We start from the raw sequence: 24,015 nt of genomic DNA on the forward strand, positions 1-24,015 counted from the left end.
ATAATTTTAGAAATTGATATAACAATTAGTTGTTGGTTTTTATTAAGAAATGAAAGTTGAACCAAAAGTTAATTTCGATTTGATTGGAAATGTAAAAGTATTTTTCTTTTTAATAATTAACCAGTTGATTCTATTGGTACAATAATAGATTTAGAATTACAATGTTATGATTAAGTTTATGTTCTTTGTTAAGCAATGATAATTTCTATGGATGTGATTCAAGTTCTGGTTTTTTCTCAGAATCTGTCACATCGGGAAACGAATGAGCACCAGTTTCTGTCATTCGACGTTCTTCTAATCGATTTCGTTTCCTTCTAGTGTTAGGTGTTTCTGATAACATTCGTTTCAATTTAGGCCCAGGTCGGGAAGATTTCTTCATGGTCAGACTTGCCGAAAGTCCAGGAGATTTAATTCTTGGCCCTGGAACCGATAAAGCAGCACCTAAGGCCTGTTTCTTACGAACCTGTACCATTCCATACATAACCTCAGCTAAACTATTCTGTACATTGTTTTGTTTACCAAACGATTTTGACCTTTCGATCTTTTTACCCGTCACATAAAATGTTTCCATTTCACCTTTACCCTTAACCGGAATGGCCCCTCGATACTGGACACGATAACCTTCCTCTTCAAGTATCTCAGCCGCCGATCTTGGAACCTGAATATGGTCAAGCTGACCCGTTGAGTCCATTCGACTGGCCTCATTCACAGTATTTCCCCAAATGTCGAAAACTGGTTTCTTGGCACCAATAACACCTCCGACCAATGGACCAAAGCTTATCCCTAATACACGAAAAACGAGATAATTTATTCACATTCAAAGCCATAATTCTGACCTTTGATCGTTCAAAGAGAACACGAAAAACAAACAAACAAACAAACACTAATCGAACACAGAATTATGATCAACATTATTATCTCATGTTGATCAATATCCCCAAGTTGAAGCTAATCGATTAATCAGTAAACAAAGTTTAAGGTCAATTAGACGAAAATTGTTCTGATGACGTTAATGACTAATATAAAAAAAAAGATCCATGAGGAAACTCAAGATAACTTCATTTCTGATTCTCTAAGGATAAATTTCTCATCCTCATCATTTTCATAATGAGATTAAATTTATCATGAGGCGAAATAAAAAAACTACATATTAATCAAACGTCGCAATGACGATATTTAGACCCATTAATTTCAGCATCATCTCCATTATCATCCTAATTGTTATCACCGTATTCTGATCATCAGGTACGATATTTGGGCTCTAATTTGATTTAATAATAATTAAATTATTTACCTGACAGTTAACATTCACTGACCAATCTACTGGTCTCTCTCCTGATAATATCCATTAGATAATTTAACCATTATCAACTCATCTAATCAGCTATCTAATTAACGGTATCATCACAATTACCTTGCAAGTGATGCTAATCAGTTATGCAATTAAATTAGACAATCAAACAAAATCAGACAAACAAACAATCAACAAAAAACTAATACAACATCAAACTTAAGTTTTATGTTGTTATTATTTTCATGATATTGAATTAACTATTGATAAAAACGATTAACAATCAAATTGATTATCAATATTATCAACCAAATTATCATTATTAGACCACAATTTATTTACATCATTTCAGTTTAATGACAATAAGTTAACCATTAATATCAGTTAATGATAATCAACTTGAAATAATCAAGTCTAGACTCTGAATACATTAATTGTAAGTTAATCGTAACTTTTATATAATAAGAAAACTTAATTGATATAATTTATTATTCAACGAAAAGTAATAACAATCATAATAAACTAATCAACTAATGTAATAACAACTTAAAACTTAATTTCATTTAAATTAATCAACAGTCAATTTGTTTACCGATTGTAACAATGTACACAATCAAATGAGAAACTTGTTGATTGTTGATGAGCAAAATTTACTTTCAATTGTAATAAGACTAACAATCAGGATAATGTTAATATCTAATATGAATCAATGTAAATCAAATCAAGAAACAATCGACTGATGATTTAATTTAAATTGATTTAAGATGATGAATAATTTAGTTTACAATTTATTTTTACAGTTAATCATATATACTAGTACATTTATTAATATATTAATAATATTACCTTACCCTTTGGTAGACTCAATATTTAATATATAATTTATATCTCAATATATAATTTTATACATGATAATTAAGGTAAATAAACATTGATTAAATCAATTGTTTACTTAATTCATAATGATAATCATTGATTAATTTTTTACTTGTTGATTTTCATGATAATAATTACATTATTACAAAAGTCAATTCACCATTTAAACCTTAACATATTAAAATAATAAAGGTAAAACAATCAATGTAATTAATAAATAAATCAAACAATGAAACAAAATTGCTAAATCAGTAACAATCTAACCAACAATTAATAATAATAAGTTAACTTACCTGCTCGCAATTTAAAATTATTGAATGAATGTTTATTAACCTCCTCAAGTGATTCCTTCATTGCAAATGTGTATTCAATTAAACAGGTTAAATGATTAGCTGCTGATTTATTCTGATTGTGATTAGAGAAAGTATAATATATAAATTGTCCCAATTAGTTGAGATTGAAATTCAAAGTGAATCACAATTAACTTAATTACCTGATCCTTAGGACTTAAACCAGCAGCCGCCATGTAGGTTGAACTGATTGTTTTAATTTTTTCAATTGAACGGAATCGATCCTCATCAAGAAGCTTCATTAACAAATTAAAGATTAGACAATTAACCAATTAACTTAATCATTCATAATTGTAACAATTTACCTGATCAAAGTCAAATATAATCTCATTTAGTAATCGTATACACTCAAGACCATTGTTAATATCTTCAGAGTAAAAGTTGGCAAAATTTGGTATGGAAGCAAATAGAACTGAACAACAAGCATATGATTGAGAATACAATTCCTGTAGATGAGTTTGGAAAAGTTAATTATAAGCAATTAATCAGGACAATTCCATGAGATACTTACATCTGAAGTTCTGTCATGAGTTAGAAAATAAGTAGCTACATGATCAGGTAGAATATTTTTCAGCAATTGGGTATTGTAGTGTCTCAATTCCCTCATATCTTGAAGCTCTTTTTGAGCTTGTAATTTCCATAGGAAATCCAATCTCGAAGTTCTTTCGATCTGAATTGAAAATAATAGACAAGTTATCAATTAACTTTCGTTTCGTTATAAACACTCATCTGAATCTTACCAATCGACAATGGTAGATGACCACAAAGAAGTACAAAATAATCAATATCAACGGTCTAGTTCTGAAAGATGTGAAAAATTATGGTAATCAGAACAATTATTCAATCGTAAATCAATCAAAAATTATTGAGAAAAACAAATGAATCAAAATTTAAACTAGAAATTTATATTTTTTCCATGAAAAGTTTATCGAGGTAACTGAGTTCTATCCAATATTCATCGTTCATCTGATCGTTTTTACTTATTTCATGTAAATATTATTTGATATTGTATAATATCAATTTTTACTCAATTGTTTATACTTTTGATTAAATACTCAGAATGCTCAGAACCTATTCAAGAGTAAATAAAGTTCAGAATTGAAAAATTGGGTGTAATAAAAACAATAGAGTAACATATGACTAGGAAATAATAATATCACCATGAAAATATTGATTCTAATTTATTCAATAGTTTGATTCCAAACTTTTTTCGTATTCTTTTATAAATATCTTTTCATTCATTTTCCTGAATCATTCCCAGAAGCAATTGGTGAAAATTCAGTTATCCATATTTTTCACCGTTCCGATTATATTCTCGACCAAGTTTTCTCTTTGTATTCATGAAGATTTGTTTCTTTTTTTTTGATTGTTTGTTTATTCCAAGTTCAGATAGGGGTTGAAATTCTGATGAAGCAAAATGAATCTGAATTTATTCCTCATTTCCTGTGAGTTTCTCAAAGTATGTACATAAAATGAACTCTAATGAACAAGAGACCGAACTTTTTTCTCTTTCGTTGTAACGGTATTTTCCATTGAGAATTACAATGATGATAAAAGACTATTTGAGTTCCGGTGATTTTATCATGAACTCAGTTTTGTAATCTTTTTCGTCAATGGAAAAGTTTTTTCATTTGCTTTTTTATATGAGAAAAGTTTTCAGTCAGAACTTTTTATTTACTTTTTAGAGAAAATTTTACTTCTGATTTGTGTATTCTTGCCCATGAAGATCATTGGAGCTTATTCTGACAAAGAAAATGTTCAAATTATGCTTGGAACTTTTAAATAGAATTTTTTTATTCTTTTCTTCAAAAGATTTAATTCAAATTATGATACACATGAATTTCAAGTTCGTTTTCATTCAACCGGATGTTGGTCAAGCTTCTGTGAATCAATTAACGGACCGGAAACATAATGGCAACAATTAGCTAATCGCTAAGACATGAAATATATGAAATGAAATCATGTGAATCTTCAAAAAGGATCAGAAAAGTTCAATAATTACATGAAAAGCCTTATCATCATGTATCTTAACTTTATGATTAATGAATTACTATTAAGATGAAAGGATAAATTAATAAATAACATGATAAAAACTTGAGATAAACTTTTTTTTCTTGTTTCAGGCTTAATTTTGATTCATCAATAAAGAATTGAATTGCTAATCCGTTATAATGACAGTTTATTATTAATGATATAATTGAATATTTAACTTACTCATCTCTTGGAATGGATGGAATATGATTGAGTAAAAATATAACCATCATGATATAAGCAGAGGTCATGGTGAATAGTATGATGAATTTCAGGGTATAAGGAAGTTTAAGAAATGCTGTTGAAGCGACCATAGTTAATAGCCAAGAGTAAATGAAGTACTGAGAATGAAAATTTAAGAAAAGTTGATCAATTATTAAAAATAATTCCATTCCAACAAAGATTAGATCAGAACTCTGGTGAGAAACATTAATTAGCTTGAAATTATCACGAACAAACCTCTCGATAAACATAACATTGACTTGAAAGACCAGGGGACCAGGGCGAAGATGGAGAAGATGAATTTTCAGTTGAATTGATGCTAAGATGATAATCCATTGAATCACAGAATAACTGAGAAAATTCAAGTTCCATAACATGTGAGATAATTGAAAAAGAAGAAGAAAAAATAAAAAAAGTTCAATTGTTATTCAAATGTTCATGGGGAGTGAAATAAATTGAAAATCACCTCGAACCATGAGAAAAGTATATTAACAGTTATGATAATAACTCTTAGCAATAAATGCTTCCAATAGGTATTAGTTTTCACTCTTACAGGATAAAAGAGATTGAAATCTTTAAGATTCTGAACATTTTGTAAATTCTGAAATTCTTAACAATTGAATATTTTGATTCCTTTTTTTATCATTGTAATTTATAACAAAAAAGGAAAGCAAATTATTATGTGTTGGTATTCAAAATTCAGGACTCATCATGATAGATGACATTGTTCATTGCTGAACTTTGCGTTCAATTGTAGACATAATTGAGATTGTTGGTAAACCATTTATACAATTAAACTAATAGTCTGATTACATTGTGAGCGTTAATTTATTTACAGGTCACAATAGATTGAGTTGACTTGGAGAATATACTTAATTATGGGTCGAGTTAATTGTTGTGAGTTTAATTGGACTTACGATTGTTGATGAAGTCGCTAAAAAAATGATTATAATTAACAAGCAGCTTAAGAAATTACAAAATAATCGAGACTCATCCAGGGAATGTGAAAGTTTCTGAAAGGATTTACAACACCAATCAAACTCAGATGATAAGGTAATTGCCAACGATAATCCCATGATAAGTGAACCAATTATGAATAAGGTAACAAGAATTAAAGATCTAATTATGATAATAATTAAGTAATGATAATAATCAGGTTTAATTATTTGAAGAGATAAATAGGGAAAGAGAAAAGTGAAGAAAAAAAAAAGTTGTTACAAATTAATTAATATGAAGATTTGATCAATCAAACAGCGTTTAAGTTGATTGCTGGAATGATTAAGTAAACATTATCTTGTTATGATTACATGATAATGCGATAAATAATCAATTGATTGTAACAATTAACGATTTACCTTGAAAATATAATAAGTTGAGAGCCACAAAGTAGAAGCCATATCACAGCAATACAAAGCATATTGGACCTGAATACACTGTCTTTCGTTTGATGAAACTATCGATAACCACCATGGAACAAAAAAGAAATGAAGAAAAAAGTTCTTTTAGTTTTATATGTACTTATATCATTCGAAAAAGTTCAATTATAAATTCAGAGAGAGAGAGAGAGAGAGAGAGAGAGATTCTGACGATTCTAAGACTTTTCTTTCACCTATTAATAAATGAGCTTCAGAATTCCGAGTCGACTTATTATCATTATTGTTATTTTATTCTTCACCTATTTTTTTTTGTATTAAAAGAATACGATTTAGAATAATAATTCAAGTTCTTTATTAAATAATAATCATAATGATAAGTTAATTAGTAAATAATAATATTAATTTCTTCAGAATCTATTCAGAACTTTTCTCTTCTTTAATAACTTCATTGTGCAAGAAACTATTATTAATAGGAGACTTTATTAATATCATAGTTATTTCCTGAATTATTCTGATAATTAAGATAATGATGTTAACAATCATGACAGTTATGATAACAATCTATTAATTGTTTAGAGAAAAAAATAAAATAAAAAAATGAACGTGCTAACTGAGTAAAGTTGTGAAAGATCAATAAGTAACTGATTAATTGGATTGTATTATCTTGACAATTAATTATCTCTCATTAATTTTGTCAATCAAAGTATCACCTCTTAAAGTTTAGAGGGTAACAAATTAATAACAATTAATTATTAGCAACAATTAAATTTTCCTAAGTACATTAAACTGATTTCAAGTGATTTCATTTATTGATAATGATACTAATATATTAATATTGTTATCATGACAATAATGGTTATAACAATCTCAGAATTGTCAACAACATAAATTAACTTTTTATCCATTAATTCATTATGATTGAATCAGAGTGAAAATAGAAAGTTAATCTCAACCTTGATTGTTACCTGTTAAAGTGGTTACTCGATTGTTTTATTTGGTTGATTGTTGAGTTATTAATGAGAAAAGGTAAAGTCAACAATCAAGAAGTGTAAGGTCAGGGAATCAAATTGTTATTACATAGTAAACACATTTAACCAAAGGCTTTTTTCAAATATCTAAATTGTTTCAATTGTCTCAATTGGATATCAAAGGTTAGAATCTGGTGATGAAAATTGATAAGATATTTATTAGGATTCTTGGTGATTCTGAGAGGATTAAGTTAATGACAATCAGATAGAGAAATGATTGCTACAGGTAATGATGAAATCGGTGATAAGCTACATGGTGTTTAAAGGTTATTTGATTGTTTTCAGTTAATGGTTTGGGTTATTTATTGGATTACTCTGATTAATTTGAGATTCTAGTGAAATTTTGATATTTTTTTCCAGCGTTTTCATGACTTACTTTTGTTTCCATGTCCGAGTTTTTAAATGACAATGTAAACCATTTAACATTGTCTTTAATCATCTTCTTGTTTGATTCAATTTCAATTGAATGGTCAATAAGTTCATCTACTTGTTGACTGACCGTTAATCTTATTTCAGCTTTAAGTTTCTTTGGTTTTTCATCAACGTAATCATCATCGTCATCATCTTTCCGGTGACTTTCAGAGTCGCATATTCCCATGGGTCCTGTAATTTTATCCATTTCCATTGATCCATCAATTGAATTGATTGAAATAATCATTTTATTTGAACTTTTACCTGAACTTTTGCCACTTTTTCGAGCCTTTGATAAACCTTTTGCATTGACCTTATTTAAGTTTCGAGCAATCTTGGTGGCCGAATCAATCTCGAATGGATCATCATCAAGAGAGTATCTTAAATCATTAAACTGACCAAATTGATAGTAATGGTCAGAGGGAAAATTTTGATGGAAAAGAACACGAAAAAACGAAGCAAATTGATAATAATAAGATCAATTATCTTTCTCTGAGACTTATGATGAAAAATGACGAGAAAATGATGAAGATAAATTATATTTACATTGCCGAAGGGTATTTCTGGAGTCCATTCAACGGTTCCATCATCTTCACCACTTTGTGAACTTAATGAACTAAAGATACGTTTGCTTTCATCTGTAGATGAAATTGAATTCAGTGGTTCAGAGCCTAAGGTATTAACTGAACATTTACCATTTCTTTTGGGTGGATTACAGTTATCAGGGAAAACTGAGGTAGAATCTTGACTTAGACTTCGATCCTTGAATGAACAGATAACACCATGAGATGAATACACCTTAAGAATCGAATGAAGAAAGAAAAAAGAAAAAAATAATAAATCAAATAGGTAAAGAGAACAACAAATTTTCCTCAATAATCTCATATAACAAGAAAGAATCAGACAAAGTTGAAAAGTTCTGAAAGGTTATATCTAAAATTCCAACATGATAATAACCCATGAAACATGATAGAAAAAAGTAAACAAAATAATTTACCCTTTTCATGTTTGTTGGTTCAGTTCGTTTGATCAGAAATGTTTCAATCTCATGATTCCTCAGGTAATTGTCCCTTGATTGTCCATCGCCAGGTTCAACTTCATACGAATCACCAAGATAATTTAAAGTTGCTTTTGAAATATGAACTCGGCTGATTAAAAAAAAAGAAACAATTAAATCAATTACATGTATAAAAGTGAATCATATTGACCAAGATAAAATTACATGAAAAAATATTCATACCCTGCAAGTCCACCCGATTCCATGTGATTGGCCAGGGTAACATCATTTGACCATACATCGAACTGCCACTTTCGCAGACCCAAAACACCACATAAAACTGCTCCCGAATGAATACCTATCCTCATGTTTAGATCGAATTCCGTCTTTTTTCGAACTCGTCTGAAAGATTAGAATGATAGATCAACATTTTGGCATCAAATCTCGAACTAAAATTGACTTACTTGATCGCTTGGATCATATGTAGACCCATTTCAACGCAACATTGAGCGTGATCTTGTCGAGGATCAGGAAGACCAGAGACACAATAATAACAATCACCTAATAATTTAATTCGAAGACAATGATTCTCGGCAGCCAGTTTATCGAAGCGGGCAAATAGATCATTCAAAAGACGGACCAATTCTTGAGCTGAACATCTCGATGCCAGAGCAGTGAATCCTTGAATATCAGCAAATAAAATACTATGAAAAATGAAAAATCACAAGTTATTACCAAAAAAAGGTCATGAGAATCATAAGAAATTTAAAACTTTATCACATTTATAATAACATTTTTCTCAATTGCAGTGAAAAAGTTAGAAATTATTCAGAACGTAACCATGGTAACCAGAATAAGAGATGAAATATTTACAGATCATCATTCTGACTATGATTAAACTTTATTTGTTAGAGAGGACAAGATGAATTCAAATATTAGTTAGACATGGGGAATGTGAAAAAAAGAGATATATAAATAAATCAACATGATAAATGATGAAAAGAATTCAATGTTTGGTGAAAATTTTGTTTCTCTCAAATAATAACGATGGAGATGAAACTTTCTGATTACAGAATTCAGATTATTTCCATCTTCATCTTTTCTACGGTTTGATAAGATGATACATCATGATAATGTTAATTTCTCATCAACATTAAGAATCATCTGAATGAACTTACCTGACATCTTTATAACAGTGAATATAAATCTTATGAAATTGAGCTGATAACAGTTTCCTGTGATCTTCCTCTTCAGCGATATCTTTAATTATCTCTAAAGCCACAAAACGAGGTAAAAGAGAGAGTAACAGTTTCTCCTGGAGAATCATCATGAAAATTATCATGATAATCGAGATGTGGGAAGAGATAAATATAATAGAAAGAGATAAGGAAGAAAAAAAGATTTAGAAATTAATCAGAGATGCAAATGAGCCTGAAAATAATAATATTAGGAATTGAAACGATAACAATCATTAAGAGAAAAATTCTTGAAATGTTAATCATGATCATCATGATTTAATTACAACAGTTAACCATAACTTTGATCCTATTAAATGTATTCAATGTCAATTAGTGATTTTCATTATCATGTTAATTCAATTAATTAAAGCATTTTCTTCAGATTATATTATCTTATATGTAATGAAATAAAACTCATCATATGAAATCATTATCATCTCTTTATAATTTCATGGAAATGTTTCAGTTTAATTATCAGGGTGAATTCAGTAAGTTTCTGAATGTCATGTGACCTTATTAACAGTAGTTGCTCATAATTTACGATGAAAACTCAAAGTTTCTGTGGAATTATGAATTTGGTGGTTATTATCATGATAGACAAAATGATTCATCATGAATAAAGTTATGGGAGGATTGGTAATGAGTAAGTTCAGTTCAGTTATTAAAAGTTAAATAATCTCAATATACTTTTAGCTCATTTCATTAATGAGTTAGTTTCAAATTGTCACCATTTCATCATGAACTTCAACAAGTTTCAAGTTTAATGAGACAAATGATTAAGGAGAAGAGGGAACTTATCATTACGTGCTCATGATGGTGATCACTTTTTATCACCAGAATTAAACTTGAAAATTGTATGAGATTTTCTCGATAATTAAATACACTAATTAATTGAGTTGAAGTTGAATCAGGAGTGAATTTGAAAACTTCAGCACTTTTTTATGCAAGAACAGGATAACTTCATGATAATCATGATAATCATGATACGAAAAAAAACTCAATGACGTTTATTAATTTGAACAAATTTTCTTTCCCATGGTAAAAGTTCTGTGTGTATCTGAATATATATAAGTTTCAAACAATAGCAAAAAAGGGAAACTATTATTATAATAAACTCGAGTTGACACCTCATGTAACTTTTAATAACTTTAATATTCGAAATTTTTTCCATACTCGAAATTAGAAAGTTCTAACAAGAAAGTTTAGTAATGGGCTAAAAGTTTTACTTCTTTGTTGAAACTAATGAACAAATCGGAGATTGTTAGAACGTTGTTAATATTGCATTTAACAGATTCGACAAATTTCAGATAATATCAACTTTCAAAATTTCATTAGTGTCGCATTTTTTTCAGATCAGAATCACAGTTTTGAGTCCATTGTAAATGTCATTTGTAAGATATTGAATTTTGATTTAAATCCTACTGAAAATCTTTCATTCAGTAAAACTATCATACATGTAAAATTTGACGTTACACTCATATAAACGTAAATAATTGACATTAACATTTAATATGCTCTTTTATAAACTATTAATACCTTCAAATGATTTTGAAACACGTTATTTCACCGCTGGCATAGATCTTTCAATAGGACGATTGAGTATTTCTCATATTGTTCAAGCTTCCTTCAAGACTCATAGTTACCGAAAAAATCGAAGAAAAAATCGGTAAGAAATAAGAAAAGTAGCCGAATTGCCCTGTAATTTCATACATTTCTAAATTATCACGAGTTCTTCGTAGGAAATTTCGTTTTAATGATTATTGGAACTCTCTTCTTTTACTGAGAATCCAAATTCGGTTTATTTGTAAGGATTGAGAAATAAGTTCTTACCTGTTTACCATTTTCTCGCTCGATTTTGTATCTTGTTTCAATGGATCGACGAGTCTCAAGAAAAGCATTTCTCTGGGCACAATCAGTCAAATATTTGGTATATAAACTGACAAAGTTGATGCATAAATATATCAATATATTTGCAGTTAACTAAAGGAGACAGAACCAGGAAAAGGAAACAGGGCAAGAGAAAGGAAAAAAACATCAATCAAAATTAATGCCATTGGATTATCACCAGGCGATGAAAAAGATATTAATCAGATTTAAAAGTATTCTTGATGAATAACAATGAACGAAGGATCAAGTTTGAATATTTCATTTTCCATGAAATCATCAGGGTGAAAACATTGAGATGATTTAGTAACAGTTAAGATCCCAATAAGACTTTAAAACTGATCAATCAGAAAGAGACATTGGAGTCTAAATGTCAATGATAATGACAAATATAATTGAGAGTTCAAACGAAATTAAAAAATTCAATTCTGTTGTATTTCGATGACATGAATTTCATGTGTAATCTTTTTCTATTATGTCTTTTTCTAGGTGAAAACCAGAGATGAGGATGAGTTGATGTTCCAATGATGTGGAAGACAAAGATGTAACTTTGACAAAATTTTTCGAAAAGAAAAGTTCTTATAATATATTCTACAGTGTGTAAAACTCGTACACATGTAATCTCATGATGAAATCAGGGTATTAAAAGACAGAATCTATGTCCATTATCATGGGCTTAGATTAAATGATAAAAAGTAGAAAATATTGTCTTGGAAAGTTGAACTATCATCAGATGACATCTAGACATTGGAAATACATGAGAAAATGGAAAAATGAAAATATGATGATCGTCAAGATGAATTCTGGACTCAAATTCATGTCAAATATCATTGAACATCATGTAAGCAACAGGAGGACTAATCAGAATTGTCACCAATAGAAAGGCTTCAAAAATCAAAAGCTTCAAGTGAAAAGAGGACAAAAACAAAATGATAACCTTGACTATCATGTACTCAGTATATTTCATGGTAGTGAATCTTTGGTAAATTCAGTTGTCCAGATATAATGATGAAAATAACTTCGGCAAGACAAAACTCGGTGTAAGGAAAAAAAATATCGCAAAAGAAAATCAATTATTAACTTTACCATTTCAATTCTGATTCTGGTGACATATTTTTTTCCAGGCTTCTTATCCCCTTTGAAACTTACACTCTGACAATTTCAATATTTATCTTTATCATGTAATGATAATAATCATGTTATCAAACTTAATTATCTCAAGCTTTCTGGTCTCATCTGATTCAATATCATGTATAACCTAAGGGTTTATATTAGTATTAATATATATTTGTTGTGTCCATCATAACTGTGTTATCATTGTTTGACCCTACTAAATATTGGATCAAGATGAATACCCTTCTTATCATGAATTTCTGATCATTTTACTTGGTTAAGTATCTCATGTTTTTATTATCATGGAATCAGATGGAATATATTCAATTGGTCGATTGATCGATAAACAGTTGTTGAGAAAATACAACATATAAGTTCTGAAATTGATTCTTAGAACTAAAAATAATATCGCAAGAAAAATAGAAACTATCGTATTCTTTTCTTTTTCAGTGAAATTCTGTGGTTCATATCTCCTGGATTCTCAATACTCTTATTCTAAATCCATGTAGGTGTCATAAAATGTTAACATTTCATTGGTATTCATAGAACAATAATGATAATGATAACTTGCGATATTTGATATCGTTCTAACTCTTGATTGATAGTTTCGAGTTTTTATATTTCATGAAGGTCAATGAATAAATAGAAAAAATCATGATAAAAGTATCATTTGTAACTCAATTTTGAGAAAATTTCTGATCAAAAGATAACATACTTAAAGTTAATTGAATAAACGAATCAAGAAAATTCTGATTTCAATTATCTCAGAGCTGTTCATAAATATATTACGATTTCCTCTCTTTAAAGTTATTAAATTTAATGAACTGTGGCCTTGAAACGCTTATCATGATTATGAACTTGAATTCCCTGTTGACATTTAATATCGATACGAATCATTAACTTTTTGATCATTAGAATGGTGAAAATCATCAAAATGCTGAGCAAATCATTGAACAAAAAAGATAATATTTTGTACCAGGTAAGTGAGACAATCAACTACAAACCATTGAACAATCAAAAAATGAAGATTGTTTTTTGTAAACTAAATTAGATTATGTCATCAAATTGTGTGAGATTTTTACAAATCAAACAGTTTGATTGATTGATTTGTTGTGCAAGCAATTGAATTTAATGGTAACTCTCACCTTTCTACTAAATGTTGAAGGTGATTCTTGACTATCAAAAATGAAAGTGAGGCACATAAATATTATATCAAATATGGAGGTCATTAGGCCACAGAGGACACACCAACGAAGGGGTAACGGCATCATGGCAAAAGTAACAAAAACAATGAACACGGTGGGCCAAACAATCCCACCTTTAGGTAAGTGTAACCTATTGAAATCTTCATCAAATTGGAAGCCAAGTAAAGCTAAAGTTAAGATGAAGAAAAAAAAATTGAACAAATGAAACATTAATAAAAGTAATACAATTTCAATCAGTTGATTTGAACAAATTCAATGAGGAATAGAAAATTTTTATTCCAATTAAAAATAGCAAGTTAATCAGATATTGAGATAAACTTTGAATTTTTTCATGATTAATTTAATGGCGTCGCATTGAAACTTTCACCCCATGTAAATGAGTTGAAACAATAATCCAGCATTTCTACAAAAACAAGATCACTATAACCTCTTGAGATTTACAGGGAGGATGAAAGAAAAGAGAGATTGTAATGATGAAAAATTGGGTGAATATGAAGATGAATGAATCAAGATAAAAAAGATGATGATAAGTTCTTTGTATTGTTTTGAATATTGAAAAGGTTTTCTTTTTTTCTATCAGATAGTATTAGGTTCAACTGTAGAGAAATAGGTTATACAGGGCTATTCAACTCTATTTATGCACGTTTCCAGTTATAACTCAAGAACCTTTCGCCCTACAACAATCAAACTTCGTAAATAGATACTTTTGAACATTGGTGAACCTCCAGTGAAAAATTTCAAGGTCACTGAAGCTATTTCTCAGAGGAACTTATTTAGAGGTCATTGGAAGTTTTTTTTGGGAAAAAGATCATAAAACTACCCATGTTTACATTACATGTTGCTCGAAGTTCTCCAATGTTCAATAGTATCTATTTACGAAGTTCGATTGTTGTAGGGCGAAAGGTTCTTGGGTTATAATTGAAAACGCGCGTAAAATAAAGTTGAATACCCTGTATATTGGAAGAAAGAAAAAGTGAAGAAAAAGTTTCGATTTAAAGTTACGGGTACACGAGGGGAAACAGAATTTACATTGTACATGATCATCACCAGAATTTTCAGCGAAATATTCCAAAAATAAAGTAAGAAAAGGAGAGAGAGTGAGAGATAAATATACAACTCTGAATACGAAAAAAACTTCAAGGTTCCAAAGTATTTGAGTGAGAACAAAGTGAACAGAATTTGAAAATCCCTTTGTAAAAAAAACGAAATCTACTGGGAGTGAGAATACAAATAAATATAAATAAACGTCACAACATAAGAAAATGTTATATTATTAAGAGAAAACAATAATAATAAACAGGATAGAAAATCATGCTAATGAAAAACAGTTTCAATCTAATGATCATCGATTCATTTATCATCATTCTCATGTATTAGGATGATCAAAGTCAGAAATTAACTAACAATCAACAGTAATTAAACTAAGAAAATCTTAGAGAGTAATTTAACAATAAAATTAAGATTACTAGAAAACTATTAGAAAAATTAAAAACTTCAGGTCAAAATGATGAAATGGCCTCAAATTATTTTATCGTCGATGCTAGAAATGAATAATGATTTCAATATTTAAAATTGAAAATAAAATTCGATATTTTACTTTGATAAGTGAAACAATTAATAATCTATTAAGGAGAATTAAATTCAATTTGGTCTTAGCAAAATTGAAATTTATGAAATGAAATTTTTACCATTGAGTATGGAAAATTTCATGATCTCGTGATGAATTTTCATAGAAAAAGACAAATTTAATAATTGTGATTAATTAATTGTTGAAATTTCACTAAAAAATAATTTATTCAATAAAAATATTGAAATCATCATACTGTAATAATTTGAACCATTTCATCATACAATTGTCAATTCAATTTTATTAGACTTCTCTAATATACGTGTTGATAATCAATTTCTGATCATCCTAATAAATATAACTAAAAAAAGGCTTAAATTTTTGTCTCAATTCTACTAATGACATTACAGAACGATAATCAACTCTAAACTTACCTTCCAAGTTAAATGTTGCCAATGTAAATGCAGCAGCAATATGAAGATAATTGTTTGCACAGTAATTCCAACAGGTAATGAATATAATGATTAGACAATTGTTCAATAGCCATGGAAGTGCATATAAAGGTCCAAAGGCAGAATCAGTATTGGTAAAGTTGGAATACTCATTGAGAGGAGGTGGTGAGGAAGTGATTGAAGATGATATTGATGAGGATCTTATTGATTTTAGGTTAATTGTGAGGAAAGATATTTTCAATATTATATCAATTAGATTGACAATCACCAGTGATTTTTGCCTCTGCCTTTGGGAATACTTTTGATATCCGCTTTCAAGATGGTCATCATTGAATTCATTGGACAACTTGGGTAAATGGACACCAACAAAATCACTTGACCCCGAGGCGAAATAAAGTGTCCGTTGGGATGGATTATGATTACGGTATGAAGAGTTAACTGTTGATTGTTGATCTCCATCGATTTGATTAATTGAACTACCTGAGACCGGTGAACATGGATTAGAGGTTGTGGTTGTTGTATTGTTTTCTATTGAATTGTTTCTTCTAGTTGATCCTCTTAATCCAATTTGCCAAGTTCGCTTACGACGAAAGTAAAACGCTGTCGATGTCAATGATGACCTTAACCTGGAACCTCGACTAATCTTACCTTCACCATTCTCCTTGTCACTTGACCCTTTTTTATCACTTCTCCCTGAAGAAATCTCATGAAAATCCGAGTCATGGTCATTCAAAGTGATTGATAAATTGTTTCTCGATGAACTTTCAATTCGACAACAATCAGATTGATTAGGTGAATCTTCAGTGTTCACATTTTTTATCTTTATCGCTTGTCCATTGGAATCATCACTCTCAGAGGTTTGGTCAGTTTTCAAAATGAAAGTGGGTTTGGTCAAGTCTTTCAAGTTCAAACGTCCAAGTTTCCCACTGCCAAAACTTTTCAAAGCAATCTGATTGGAACATGACATTGAATTTAATTTAATTAAACTAAATCACAATCAAAGATAGTCATTAATTTAACTTGATCCTGTCCATTGATAAACTTTTATAAACTCTGGTCACTTGAAATTCTGTTTCGATCTGAAAAGTAAGAGATTAATGGAAATGAGAATAATTAACTTATCATCAGATTAATAATATCGAAATAATTTATCGTTTGGTAACAAACAATTAAGCTCACATGAGAATTGACTTAATCAGATTAACCTTTCCGATTATTAAATATTAATCTTGGTTAAGATGAATTACAATTATCTTATCATCTTATTAGCAATCTAATTCGTTCATACCAGTTATCAATACGTATGTAAAGGATTAAGAAATAGATTTTAAATCTAATCTAATCAACTTCTCTCTTAATCATTTATCAAACAATCATAATCTCATTCTGATGATTTAAAGATTAATTTTACTTATTTCAAATTCAATATTTTCTATTGTTAAGATCACGAAATATTATAATACAGTTAAACTGAATCATCGGCATGGAATCAGTTATGAAATTATTGAAAATAATAAATAAGATGTACTTATGATTTCCCCCGGAGGCTATTACTTTTATTCATATAATACAAGAGTAAGATAATTTAATATCTATTCAAATTGAATCAACAATTAACAAAAGATTATTTCTTATGTTCATGATAAAATCAAAGGTAAAAAAATGTAATAAAACTGAGATGATTTCAAGTATGAATTTAAAGTCTCTATGATTGCTACAAGCTTATTTGATTGTCAGTTGATTCTTGCAATTTAAATATTAGACATCAAAGTGAGTTAATTACACTGATTAAAATAGAGATTAGAGATTTATTCAGGATAATTAATGGATAACAATTAAATCATCATCACCATTGAAAGATGTAAATTATTAACCTGAGTAGTTCATTGGGTTCTCATGTATTATATGTCTACTGTTGATTCATCACCATGATGAATACTACAGTTTACTCAACATTTTGCTTGGATGATTCTGAATGTCAACTGGTATTATTATCACAATTATTTCAACACTGTTATTAATATCTTCATGATAGACTCAAATAACTCATCACGATAATAACACAATAACCCGAGTAACATGAAAACCACCAGAATTGTGTAATTGTATCTTTGATAAACAAACATTACAACATAATCTTGACAGATAATCTTGTTTGGAAATCAATTGGGGTGAGTCATTAATTTCATGATACGAAAAAAGAATCAACCTAATATTTATCGTAGATGATAAAAAATTTCAGTCTAGAATGAGAACCTGAAACTATTGAAGAAAGAGAGAGAGTGAGGGAGGGAGAAAGAGAGAAAAAAAGTTCTAAAAACTGTCGAACTCATCAAACTTGAACCATAGAAATGATTATATTCCAAGTGAAGAAACCATTCCAATGTTATTGTTACAAGATGTTTCTCTTTGACTGTGATATCATTATCGTATAGATTACAAAATAAATACACTGACCTTTTTTGACCCTGAAGGTGAATTATTATTGATACTATTCAGATCATTTCATGTGATAAAATCAGAATGACTGGTCACCTGACTGAGCAGAATCAATACTGAGACTTTTCATCTGATTTATAACTTGGACTAAAATAGAAAACCAAATAGAAATAGAATAAAAAAAAGGAAGAATTTTATTTCCGATTATATATTATATCAGAAAAATAGAATAGAAAATGAATTTCCTCAATAAATACAGTTTATCTTTTCGTTGTTAATCTAATATATTCAATCGAAATCATTTTATCTACAAAACAAAAGGTCAAACTAATTTTTTTCTGTTTTGAGTCCATTACTTTTCGTTTGTTGCTATTTTAGCTTTCGTTGTAACGTCATAATCAAATTTGGATTAACTTTTCTGCTCAAGTTGATTATAAATAGATTACTATTTGAATAGATTGTTGGTTTTCCATTGATTATCTGATTCAAATTTTCATGGAAAATCAAGTTTAATGATTCATCTGATCTAAATACTTTATTAGATTGATGGTTAGTGTGTATCAAGTTAATTGTCAATAATAATACCCTCATGTTCAATCAGAGTATTTCTATTGATTGTGATTCAACCTCTAGACCAGATTTTTCTTGACAGAATTCATTATGAAAATATAGCCATGAATTTCTGGTTTAACCTTGAATTTCACGATTTTATGAGATAAAATTACCTTGATCTTATTGATCACCATAAAATGAGGCCATTGCTTTTACTTTTCGCCGAATATTGTATCTCTTATTCTTGAAAGTTTTCATGAGAGTTGTGGGAATAAGACAATAAAAATCATGATGATTAAGTTCATGAGAAATCCCATGAAAAATGGGAAACAATTAAAGATATATTTACCTGAAATAAGAAATAGAGAGAGGAAAGTATTGATACTCAATGAAACTTATTCTTAAACCAGAACTTTGCTTTATCCGGAACTTTGTTCAGCTCAACCATTATATTGATTCAATTCATTGAGTTAACCCTCATTTTCATAAACGCCGTTGAAATTTACAGATTGATAACCCAAATTGTAATCTGTTAATTGTAACTGTCAACTTGAAATTATTGTTATTGATTAATTTAGGCCAAGATTAGATTGAGAAGCAATAATGAAAATGTTAATTATCACGAGGACGATTAACTGATTCACCATTGAACTTGAAGCTATAAATTCATTAGATGATCACAATTAAAGCTTAATAATGTTCAGTTGAACCAATTCAAAGTAATACATCATTCACCCTGTGGACTGATGCGAAAACAATAAGATTCAGAATTTTATCAGATAATCATATATAAAAAAGGGATCAGAATCTATTGGGTGGAGTAGCTATTAATGACGATGATGATGATGATGATTATGGTGATAAAAGAGGAGGATAAACAAAAAAAGTACAACATTAAAAGTGACTTTTAATGAGTCTATTTGTTTAATGGGAAAACTTTGCGTTCTGTTGAAAGTTCAGGATGCTGAGTATATCATATTGGTTAAAGCGTGGAAAAAGTTGATGGAAGAACAAAAAAACCAAAGAGTTCAAAGGTTATTATATTTACAGGGAATACTCAGAAGAGAGATAAACAGAAAAAGAGAATCTATTTTCATGGAAATAATAAATTCTATTATGTGTTATTTTTTTTATTGCTAATCAATGAAAACGATGAGGAAAAATTACCACGATAGAAATTGATGAATCAGTTGAGATGAACTTGAATGAGTCTTTATCAATCCAAGAATGAATTTATTTCAACTATATTAGTTCATTGATTCATGATAAATAAAATCCAATGAAGATGATGATGCTCATGAAGATATTGAACTCATCTTGATTCTTATTGAGAGTAACAATCGCAACTCCATGAAGATGACAGCAAATAAATAAGACAAAAAAAAGAGAAATAAAATTCTGACAGAACTTTTTTTTCTCGTCATGAAAATCATTTCTTTTTCTGAGTCACATGAGTATTCAGAGGAATGGTGAATTACACCATGAATCTCCTATTGTTTGATTTTTATCCACAAAAGCTGAAACAAAATCTCAGAACATGTTCAAGAGAAACAGAACTGATGAAATTAATAAGAAACCCAATCATGATCAATTAATTCTGGAAAATTTGAATCATTTTCATGTAACCAGAATTTGTAATTCTGAACAAAATTCAAATAATAAAACTGCAAACATCAAGTCTGATTTAATAATATTTTAATGAGGCAACAATAAGAATTGGAAATGAACGAAAATTATTCAATGAAATTGAATCAAAGATAATGATCAAACGAATGATAATCAGCATGATAAAAATTCTGACAACATGGAGACATAGAAAAGAAAGGAAGAAGAAAAAAGTTCTAACATCATTACAACTCAATTAGAATGTCAGTTCAATCGAGAAAATATTCAGATTCAATAGAACAAAAAAAAATGACAAATTGCTTTCTTCTAACTAATTAATTCATAACTTCAACGCCATGGTATCAATTAAAAGTTCAACCATGATGAACATTTCAAATGAGTGAGATAATTAATCTTATCAAAATATTTATAAGTTATACTTGTATTCATTTAACTTGACACTTGATAATCATGCAAATCAGCATGATAATTGGATTAGATTGTCACCAAGACTGATTATGATCATTGTCCAGTAATGAAAGTTAACAATTTGTGTGTAAAACTTTCACCATCATTGATATTCATGAGTATTCATGGTGATAATGATGGCGAAAGAGAAAGAAAAATTTGAATATCCAAAAACCCTTTCGGTTTGCCCATGTAATTCACCGTGAGAATGCTGAATTAACATGCAAATCAATAAATCTACACATGTATTAGATAGACTTACACTGAATACTCAATGAAAACGACCAGAAATAAACAATGATAAATAACCTGAGCTCCATGAAGTTCTGATCATGTTTACTCAGGGAATTCATTATTATCCTCTGTTAATAAGATTCAACATATTTCATCAGAACTGTTATCATTTCTAATGTTAACATTAAGAAACTCATATTATAATTTATTAGTTACCATAAAGTATCATGAGTAATAACAATAGTCTTAATCTAATGTTTATCATGGGATAAATATGCCAACAACAGGAAACGGATATACTTTACAATTATCATTCATGGTAACCCGGAAAGAAAAGTTGTAACTCATCGTGATGAATAAAAGTTAGGATAATTAACGATTCCGAGTAAAAGCTCATTACTTGTGTTCACCAAGAGATGAACAAGATTTAGGATTTTCTTTCTAATAAACTTTTGTTATGGTAAAACTCAGTTTCCATTGTTGAATATTTTTCGTTTTGAAAATCAACAGAACTTTGAAATAATTTAACAGCTCAAGTGATAGAAATGGAAAGTTATTAATCAACTGATTTAGTCTGCTAATCTACCAGGATTATGATTTACACATGAAGAGGACAATGTAGAAATCAAATCGGATCTAAATCACAATGATAACAATTTATGATCATTCAAACTGATTTATAATCCATTTCAGTTCTGTTGATTAGTTTTAATATCTGAGTAATTAGTGGACAGAGAAAGTAATTAATAATGAAAAATTAAATTGAATACTTGTCTTGAGGATCACTTTGAATTACCATGATAATTCAAATTTTAAGTTTCAATGACAATTAATGTGATAATTATCACAATTTGAACTAAATTAAAGTCGTACTGTTGAGTTTACCTTTATCAGAATCTGTGACAATCTAATAATAGATCAGATTATCAATTGGACTGTTAAATCACTTTGTCAATATTGAATGAAGATTATCAACAATTTAGTGACCATCTAATCGTTAATATAGATTAACTTGATTAGTTTATAACTTTACAATTTAAATTGTTGAGTTTACATAAATATACAACTACAATAATAGCATTTTTATTGTTGATTCAACTTTTTATGATTTGAAAATCATGATTCTATTTAATAATCAGATTGATTCATGACTTTCAACTGAATCAATTTCAACTCAATTCTCATGTGTCTCATTTTTTCACAACCAGAAAGTGACTATTAACCAAAACAATCAATAGTAAAACATATACAATCAAATTTAGTTATCAATATGAATTCAGATTTACACCAAAAACACTCAATTCAATATCTACCACACCCTTTCATGATGATAACAATGTAGATCATTATTTATATTCAATAGAATCATAGAAACTATTAATTATTCAATCAAAGTCTAAACTGTTTTGGACAGAAAAAAAACTACATGTTACATGGTAATTGTCCTCATGAGACTCAGTTCAGTGGAAATAAATGTGAATAGAATCAAGGAAATGATCTTAATCTTATATTGAATTTATTGTTATGATTTTAGAATCATTTTAGACCATAAAAAAACTTTCGATATTCGAGATTTATCATGTTGAATTAAACGAAATTGTTTACTGAATTTATTAAGAATCTTTAATAATCATTAACAATTTTATTCTTTCCTTTTGATGATATTCAAATCGATAAAGAGATTTTCGTCCCTTTCCTGATAGAAAATATCGATTGTGATAATCAGCTAAGGAGAATGTTGGTAAATCAGATCTTAATTGGTTTTCTAATGTTCATCGAACTGATACTTTTACTTTCTAACTTTTTTTCTGTCAACAATATTATCGTTTATTATAAGCACAATCATTTTCAGTTGCTCTTCAGTTCAGAACTTCTTTTTGAAAGTTCATACTTATTCCTTAGAAATTGAATTGTAAGAGATAAAAAGTTCTGTTTTGAAGAATCAGCATTTCACAGAATGAGCTCCTTTTCATTGAGCTTTCAGATCAGAGCTGTGCTGCAAAGATCAAATTGTGCGATAATACTGACCAGAACTGGGGATGGCTCATCATGAAATCATATCTATAGTCAATAAGTTCTGATAAACAATATTAACAATACCTATTGACCATTTTATATCGTTTATCTATTAAGGATCACAAGGAAAATGAGAACAAAAACGGAGAAAAGTTTCCAATCAACGATTCTTATCATTCTATTCTCAGTCGATATTGTAACTCTTTATGTCCAACAGCATGATAATATATCATGATAACGATTCAGTTTTAAAAACTGAACTAATTTATCTCTATTTTGATCTCAAAGTGACGTAAACAAGACAGTTGTACATGGATGAGAAGGTAAATTATCAGGTAGATAAATACGAAACACTGGACGAGGGTCGTAAAAGTTTTTTTCGAACATAAAAAACAGTTAGAATTGGATTAAGGTGAGTCAGAAAATTCTAGGATATAAAATTTACTTCGATTGGCATTGACAGATCATTGAAGCGCTTTACACAAGCAACGATTTCCCGCCACAGGAAAATAATCAAAGTAAATCACTTCTCCTACTTTCTAATTCATGGGTCACATGAAGATAATCAGAACTTTTAACTTATTCCATATCCAATTCATTCTCTCAACATCTTCTTCCTCTCATCATCATTACCTTCATGCCTCTTCTACTCTTCTTTAA

At 28.9% G+C, this 24,015-nt stretch overlaps 1 protein-coding gene across 2 annotated transcripts in view; it reads right to left on the reverse strand.

The window, feature by feature from the left end:
* Window positions 1-72: 72 nt before the first annotated feature.
* LOC128391146 (adenylate cyclase type 6-like) overlaps window positions 73-24,015 on the reverse strand; it is a 29,899-nt gene continuing 5,956 nt past the window's right edge. The window contains exons 2-22 of one of the 2 annotated variants that reach the window (XM_053350993.1): window positions 16,024-17,120; window positions 13,963-14,189; window positions 11,651-11,800; window positions 9,761-9,897; window positions 9,047-9,286; window positions 8,826-8,984; window positions 8,583-8,733; window positions 8,281-8,383; window positions 8,132-8,223; window positions 7,850-7,979; window positions 7,551-7,777; window positions 6,126-6,223; window positions 5,688-5,889; window positions 5,008-5,121; window positions 4,732-4,889; window positions 3,258-3,318; window positions 3,029-3,187; window positions 2,823-2,963; window positions 2,661-2,753; window positions 2,461-2,572; window positions 73-783 (exon numbers count right to left, since the gene is read on the reverse strand). In XM_053350993.1, the coding sequence (XP_053206968.1) occupies window positions 206-783; window positions 2,461-2,572; window positions 2,661-2,753; window positions 2,823-2,963; window positions 3,029-3,187; window positions 3,258-3,318; window positions 4,732-4,889; window positions 5,008-5,121; window positions 5,688-5,889; window positions 6,126-6,223; window positions 7,551-7,777; window positions 7,850-7,979; window positions 8,132-8,223; window positions 8,281-8,383; window positions 8,583-8,733; window positions 8,826-8,984; window positions 9,047-9,286; window positions 9,761-9,897; window positions 11,651-11,800; window positions 13,963-14,189; window positions 16,024-17,008 (4,317 nt within the window). In that variant the 5' untranslated portion in view covers window positions 17,009-17,120 and the 3' untranslated portion in view covers window positions 73-205. Of the gene's footprint in view, window positions 784-2,460; window positions 2,573-2,660; window positions 2,754-2,822; window positions 2,964-3,028; window positions 3,188-3,257; window positions 3,319-4,731; window positions 4,890-5,007; window positions 5,122-5,687; window positions 5,890-6,125; window positions 6,224-7,550; window positions 7,778-7,849; window positions 7,980-8,131; window positions 8,384-8,582; window positions 8,734-8,825; window positions 8,985-9,046; window positions 9,287-9,760; window positions 9,898-11,650; window positions 11,801-13,962; window positions 14,190-16,023; window positions 17,121-24,015 lie in introns of both variants that reach the window. The other variant, XM_053350992.1, reaches the window with a different exon arrangement.

Source organism: Panonychus citri, unplaced genomic scaffold, assembly GCF_014898815.1.
Source record: "Panonychus citri isolate SS breed McGregor unplaced genomic scaffold, ASM1489881v1 Contig00134, whole genome shotgun sequence".
Lineage (NCBI taxonomy): Eukaryota > Metazoa > Arthropoda > Arachnida > Trombidiformes > Tetranychidae > Panonychus > Panonychus citri.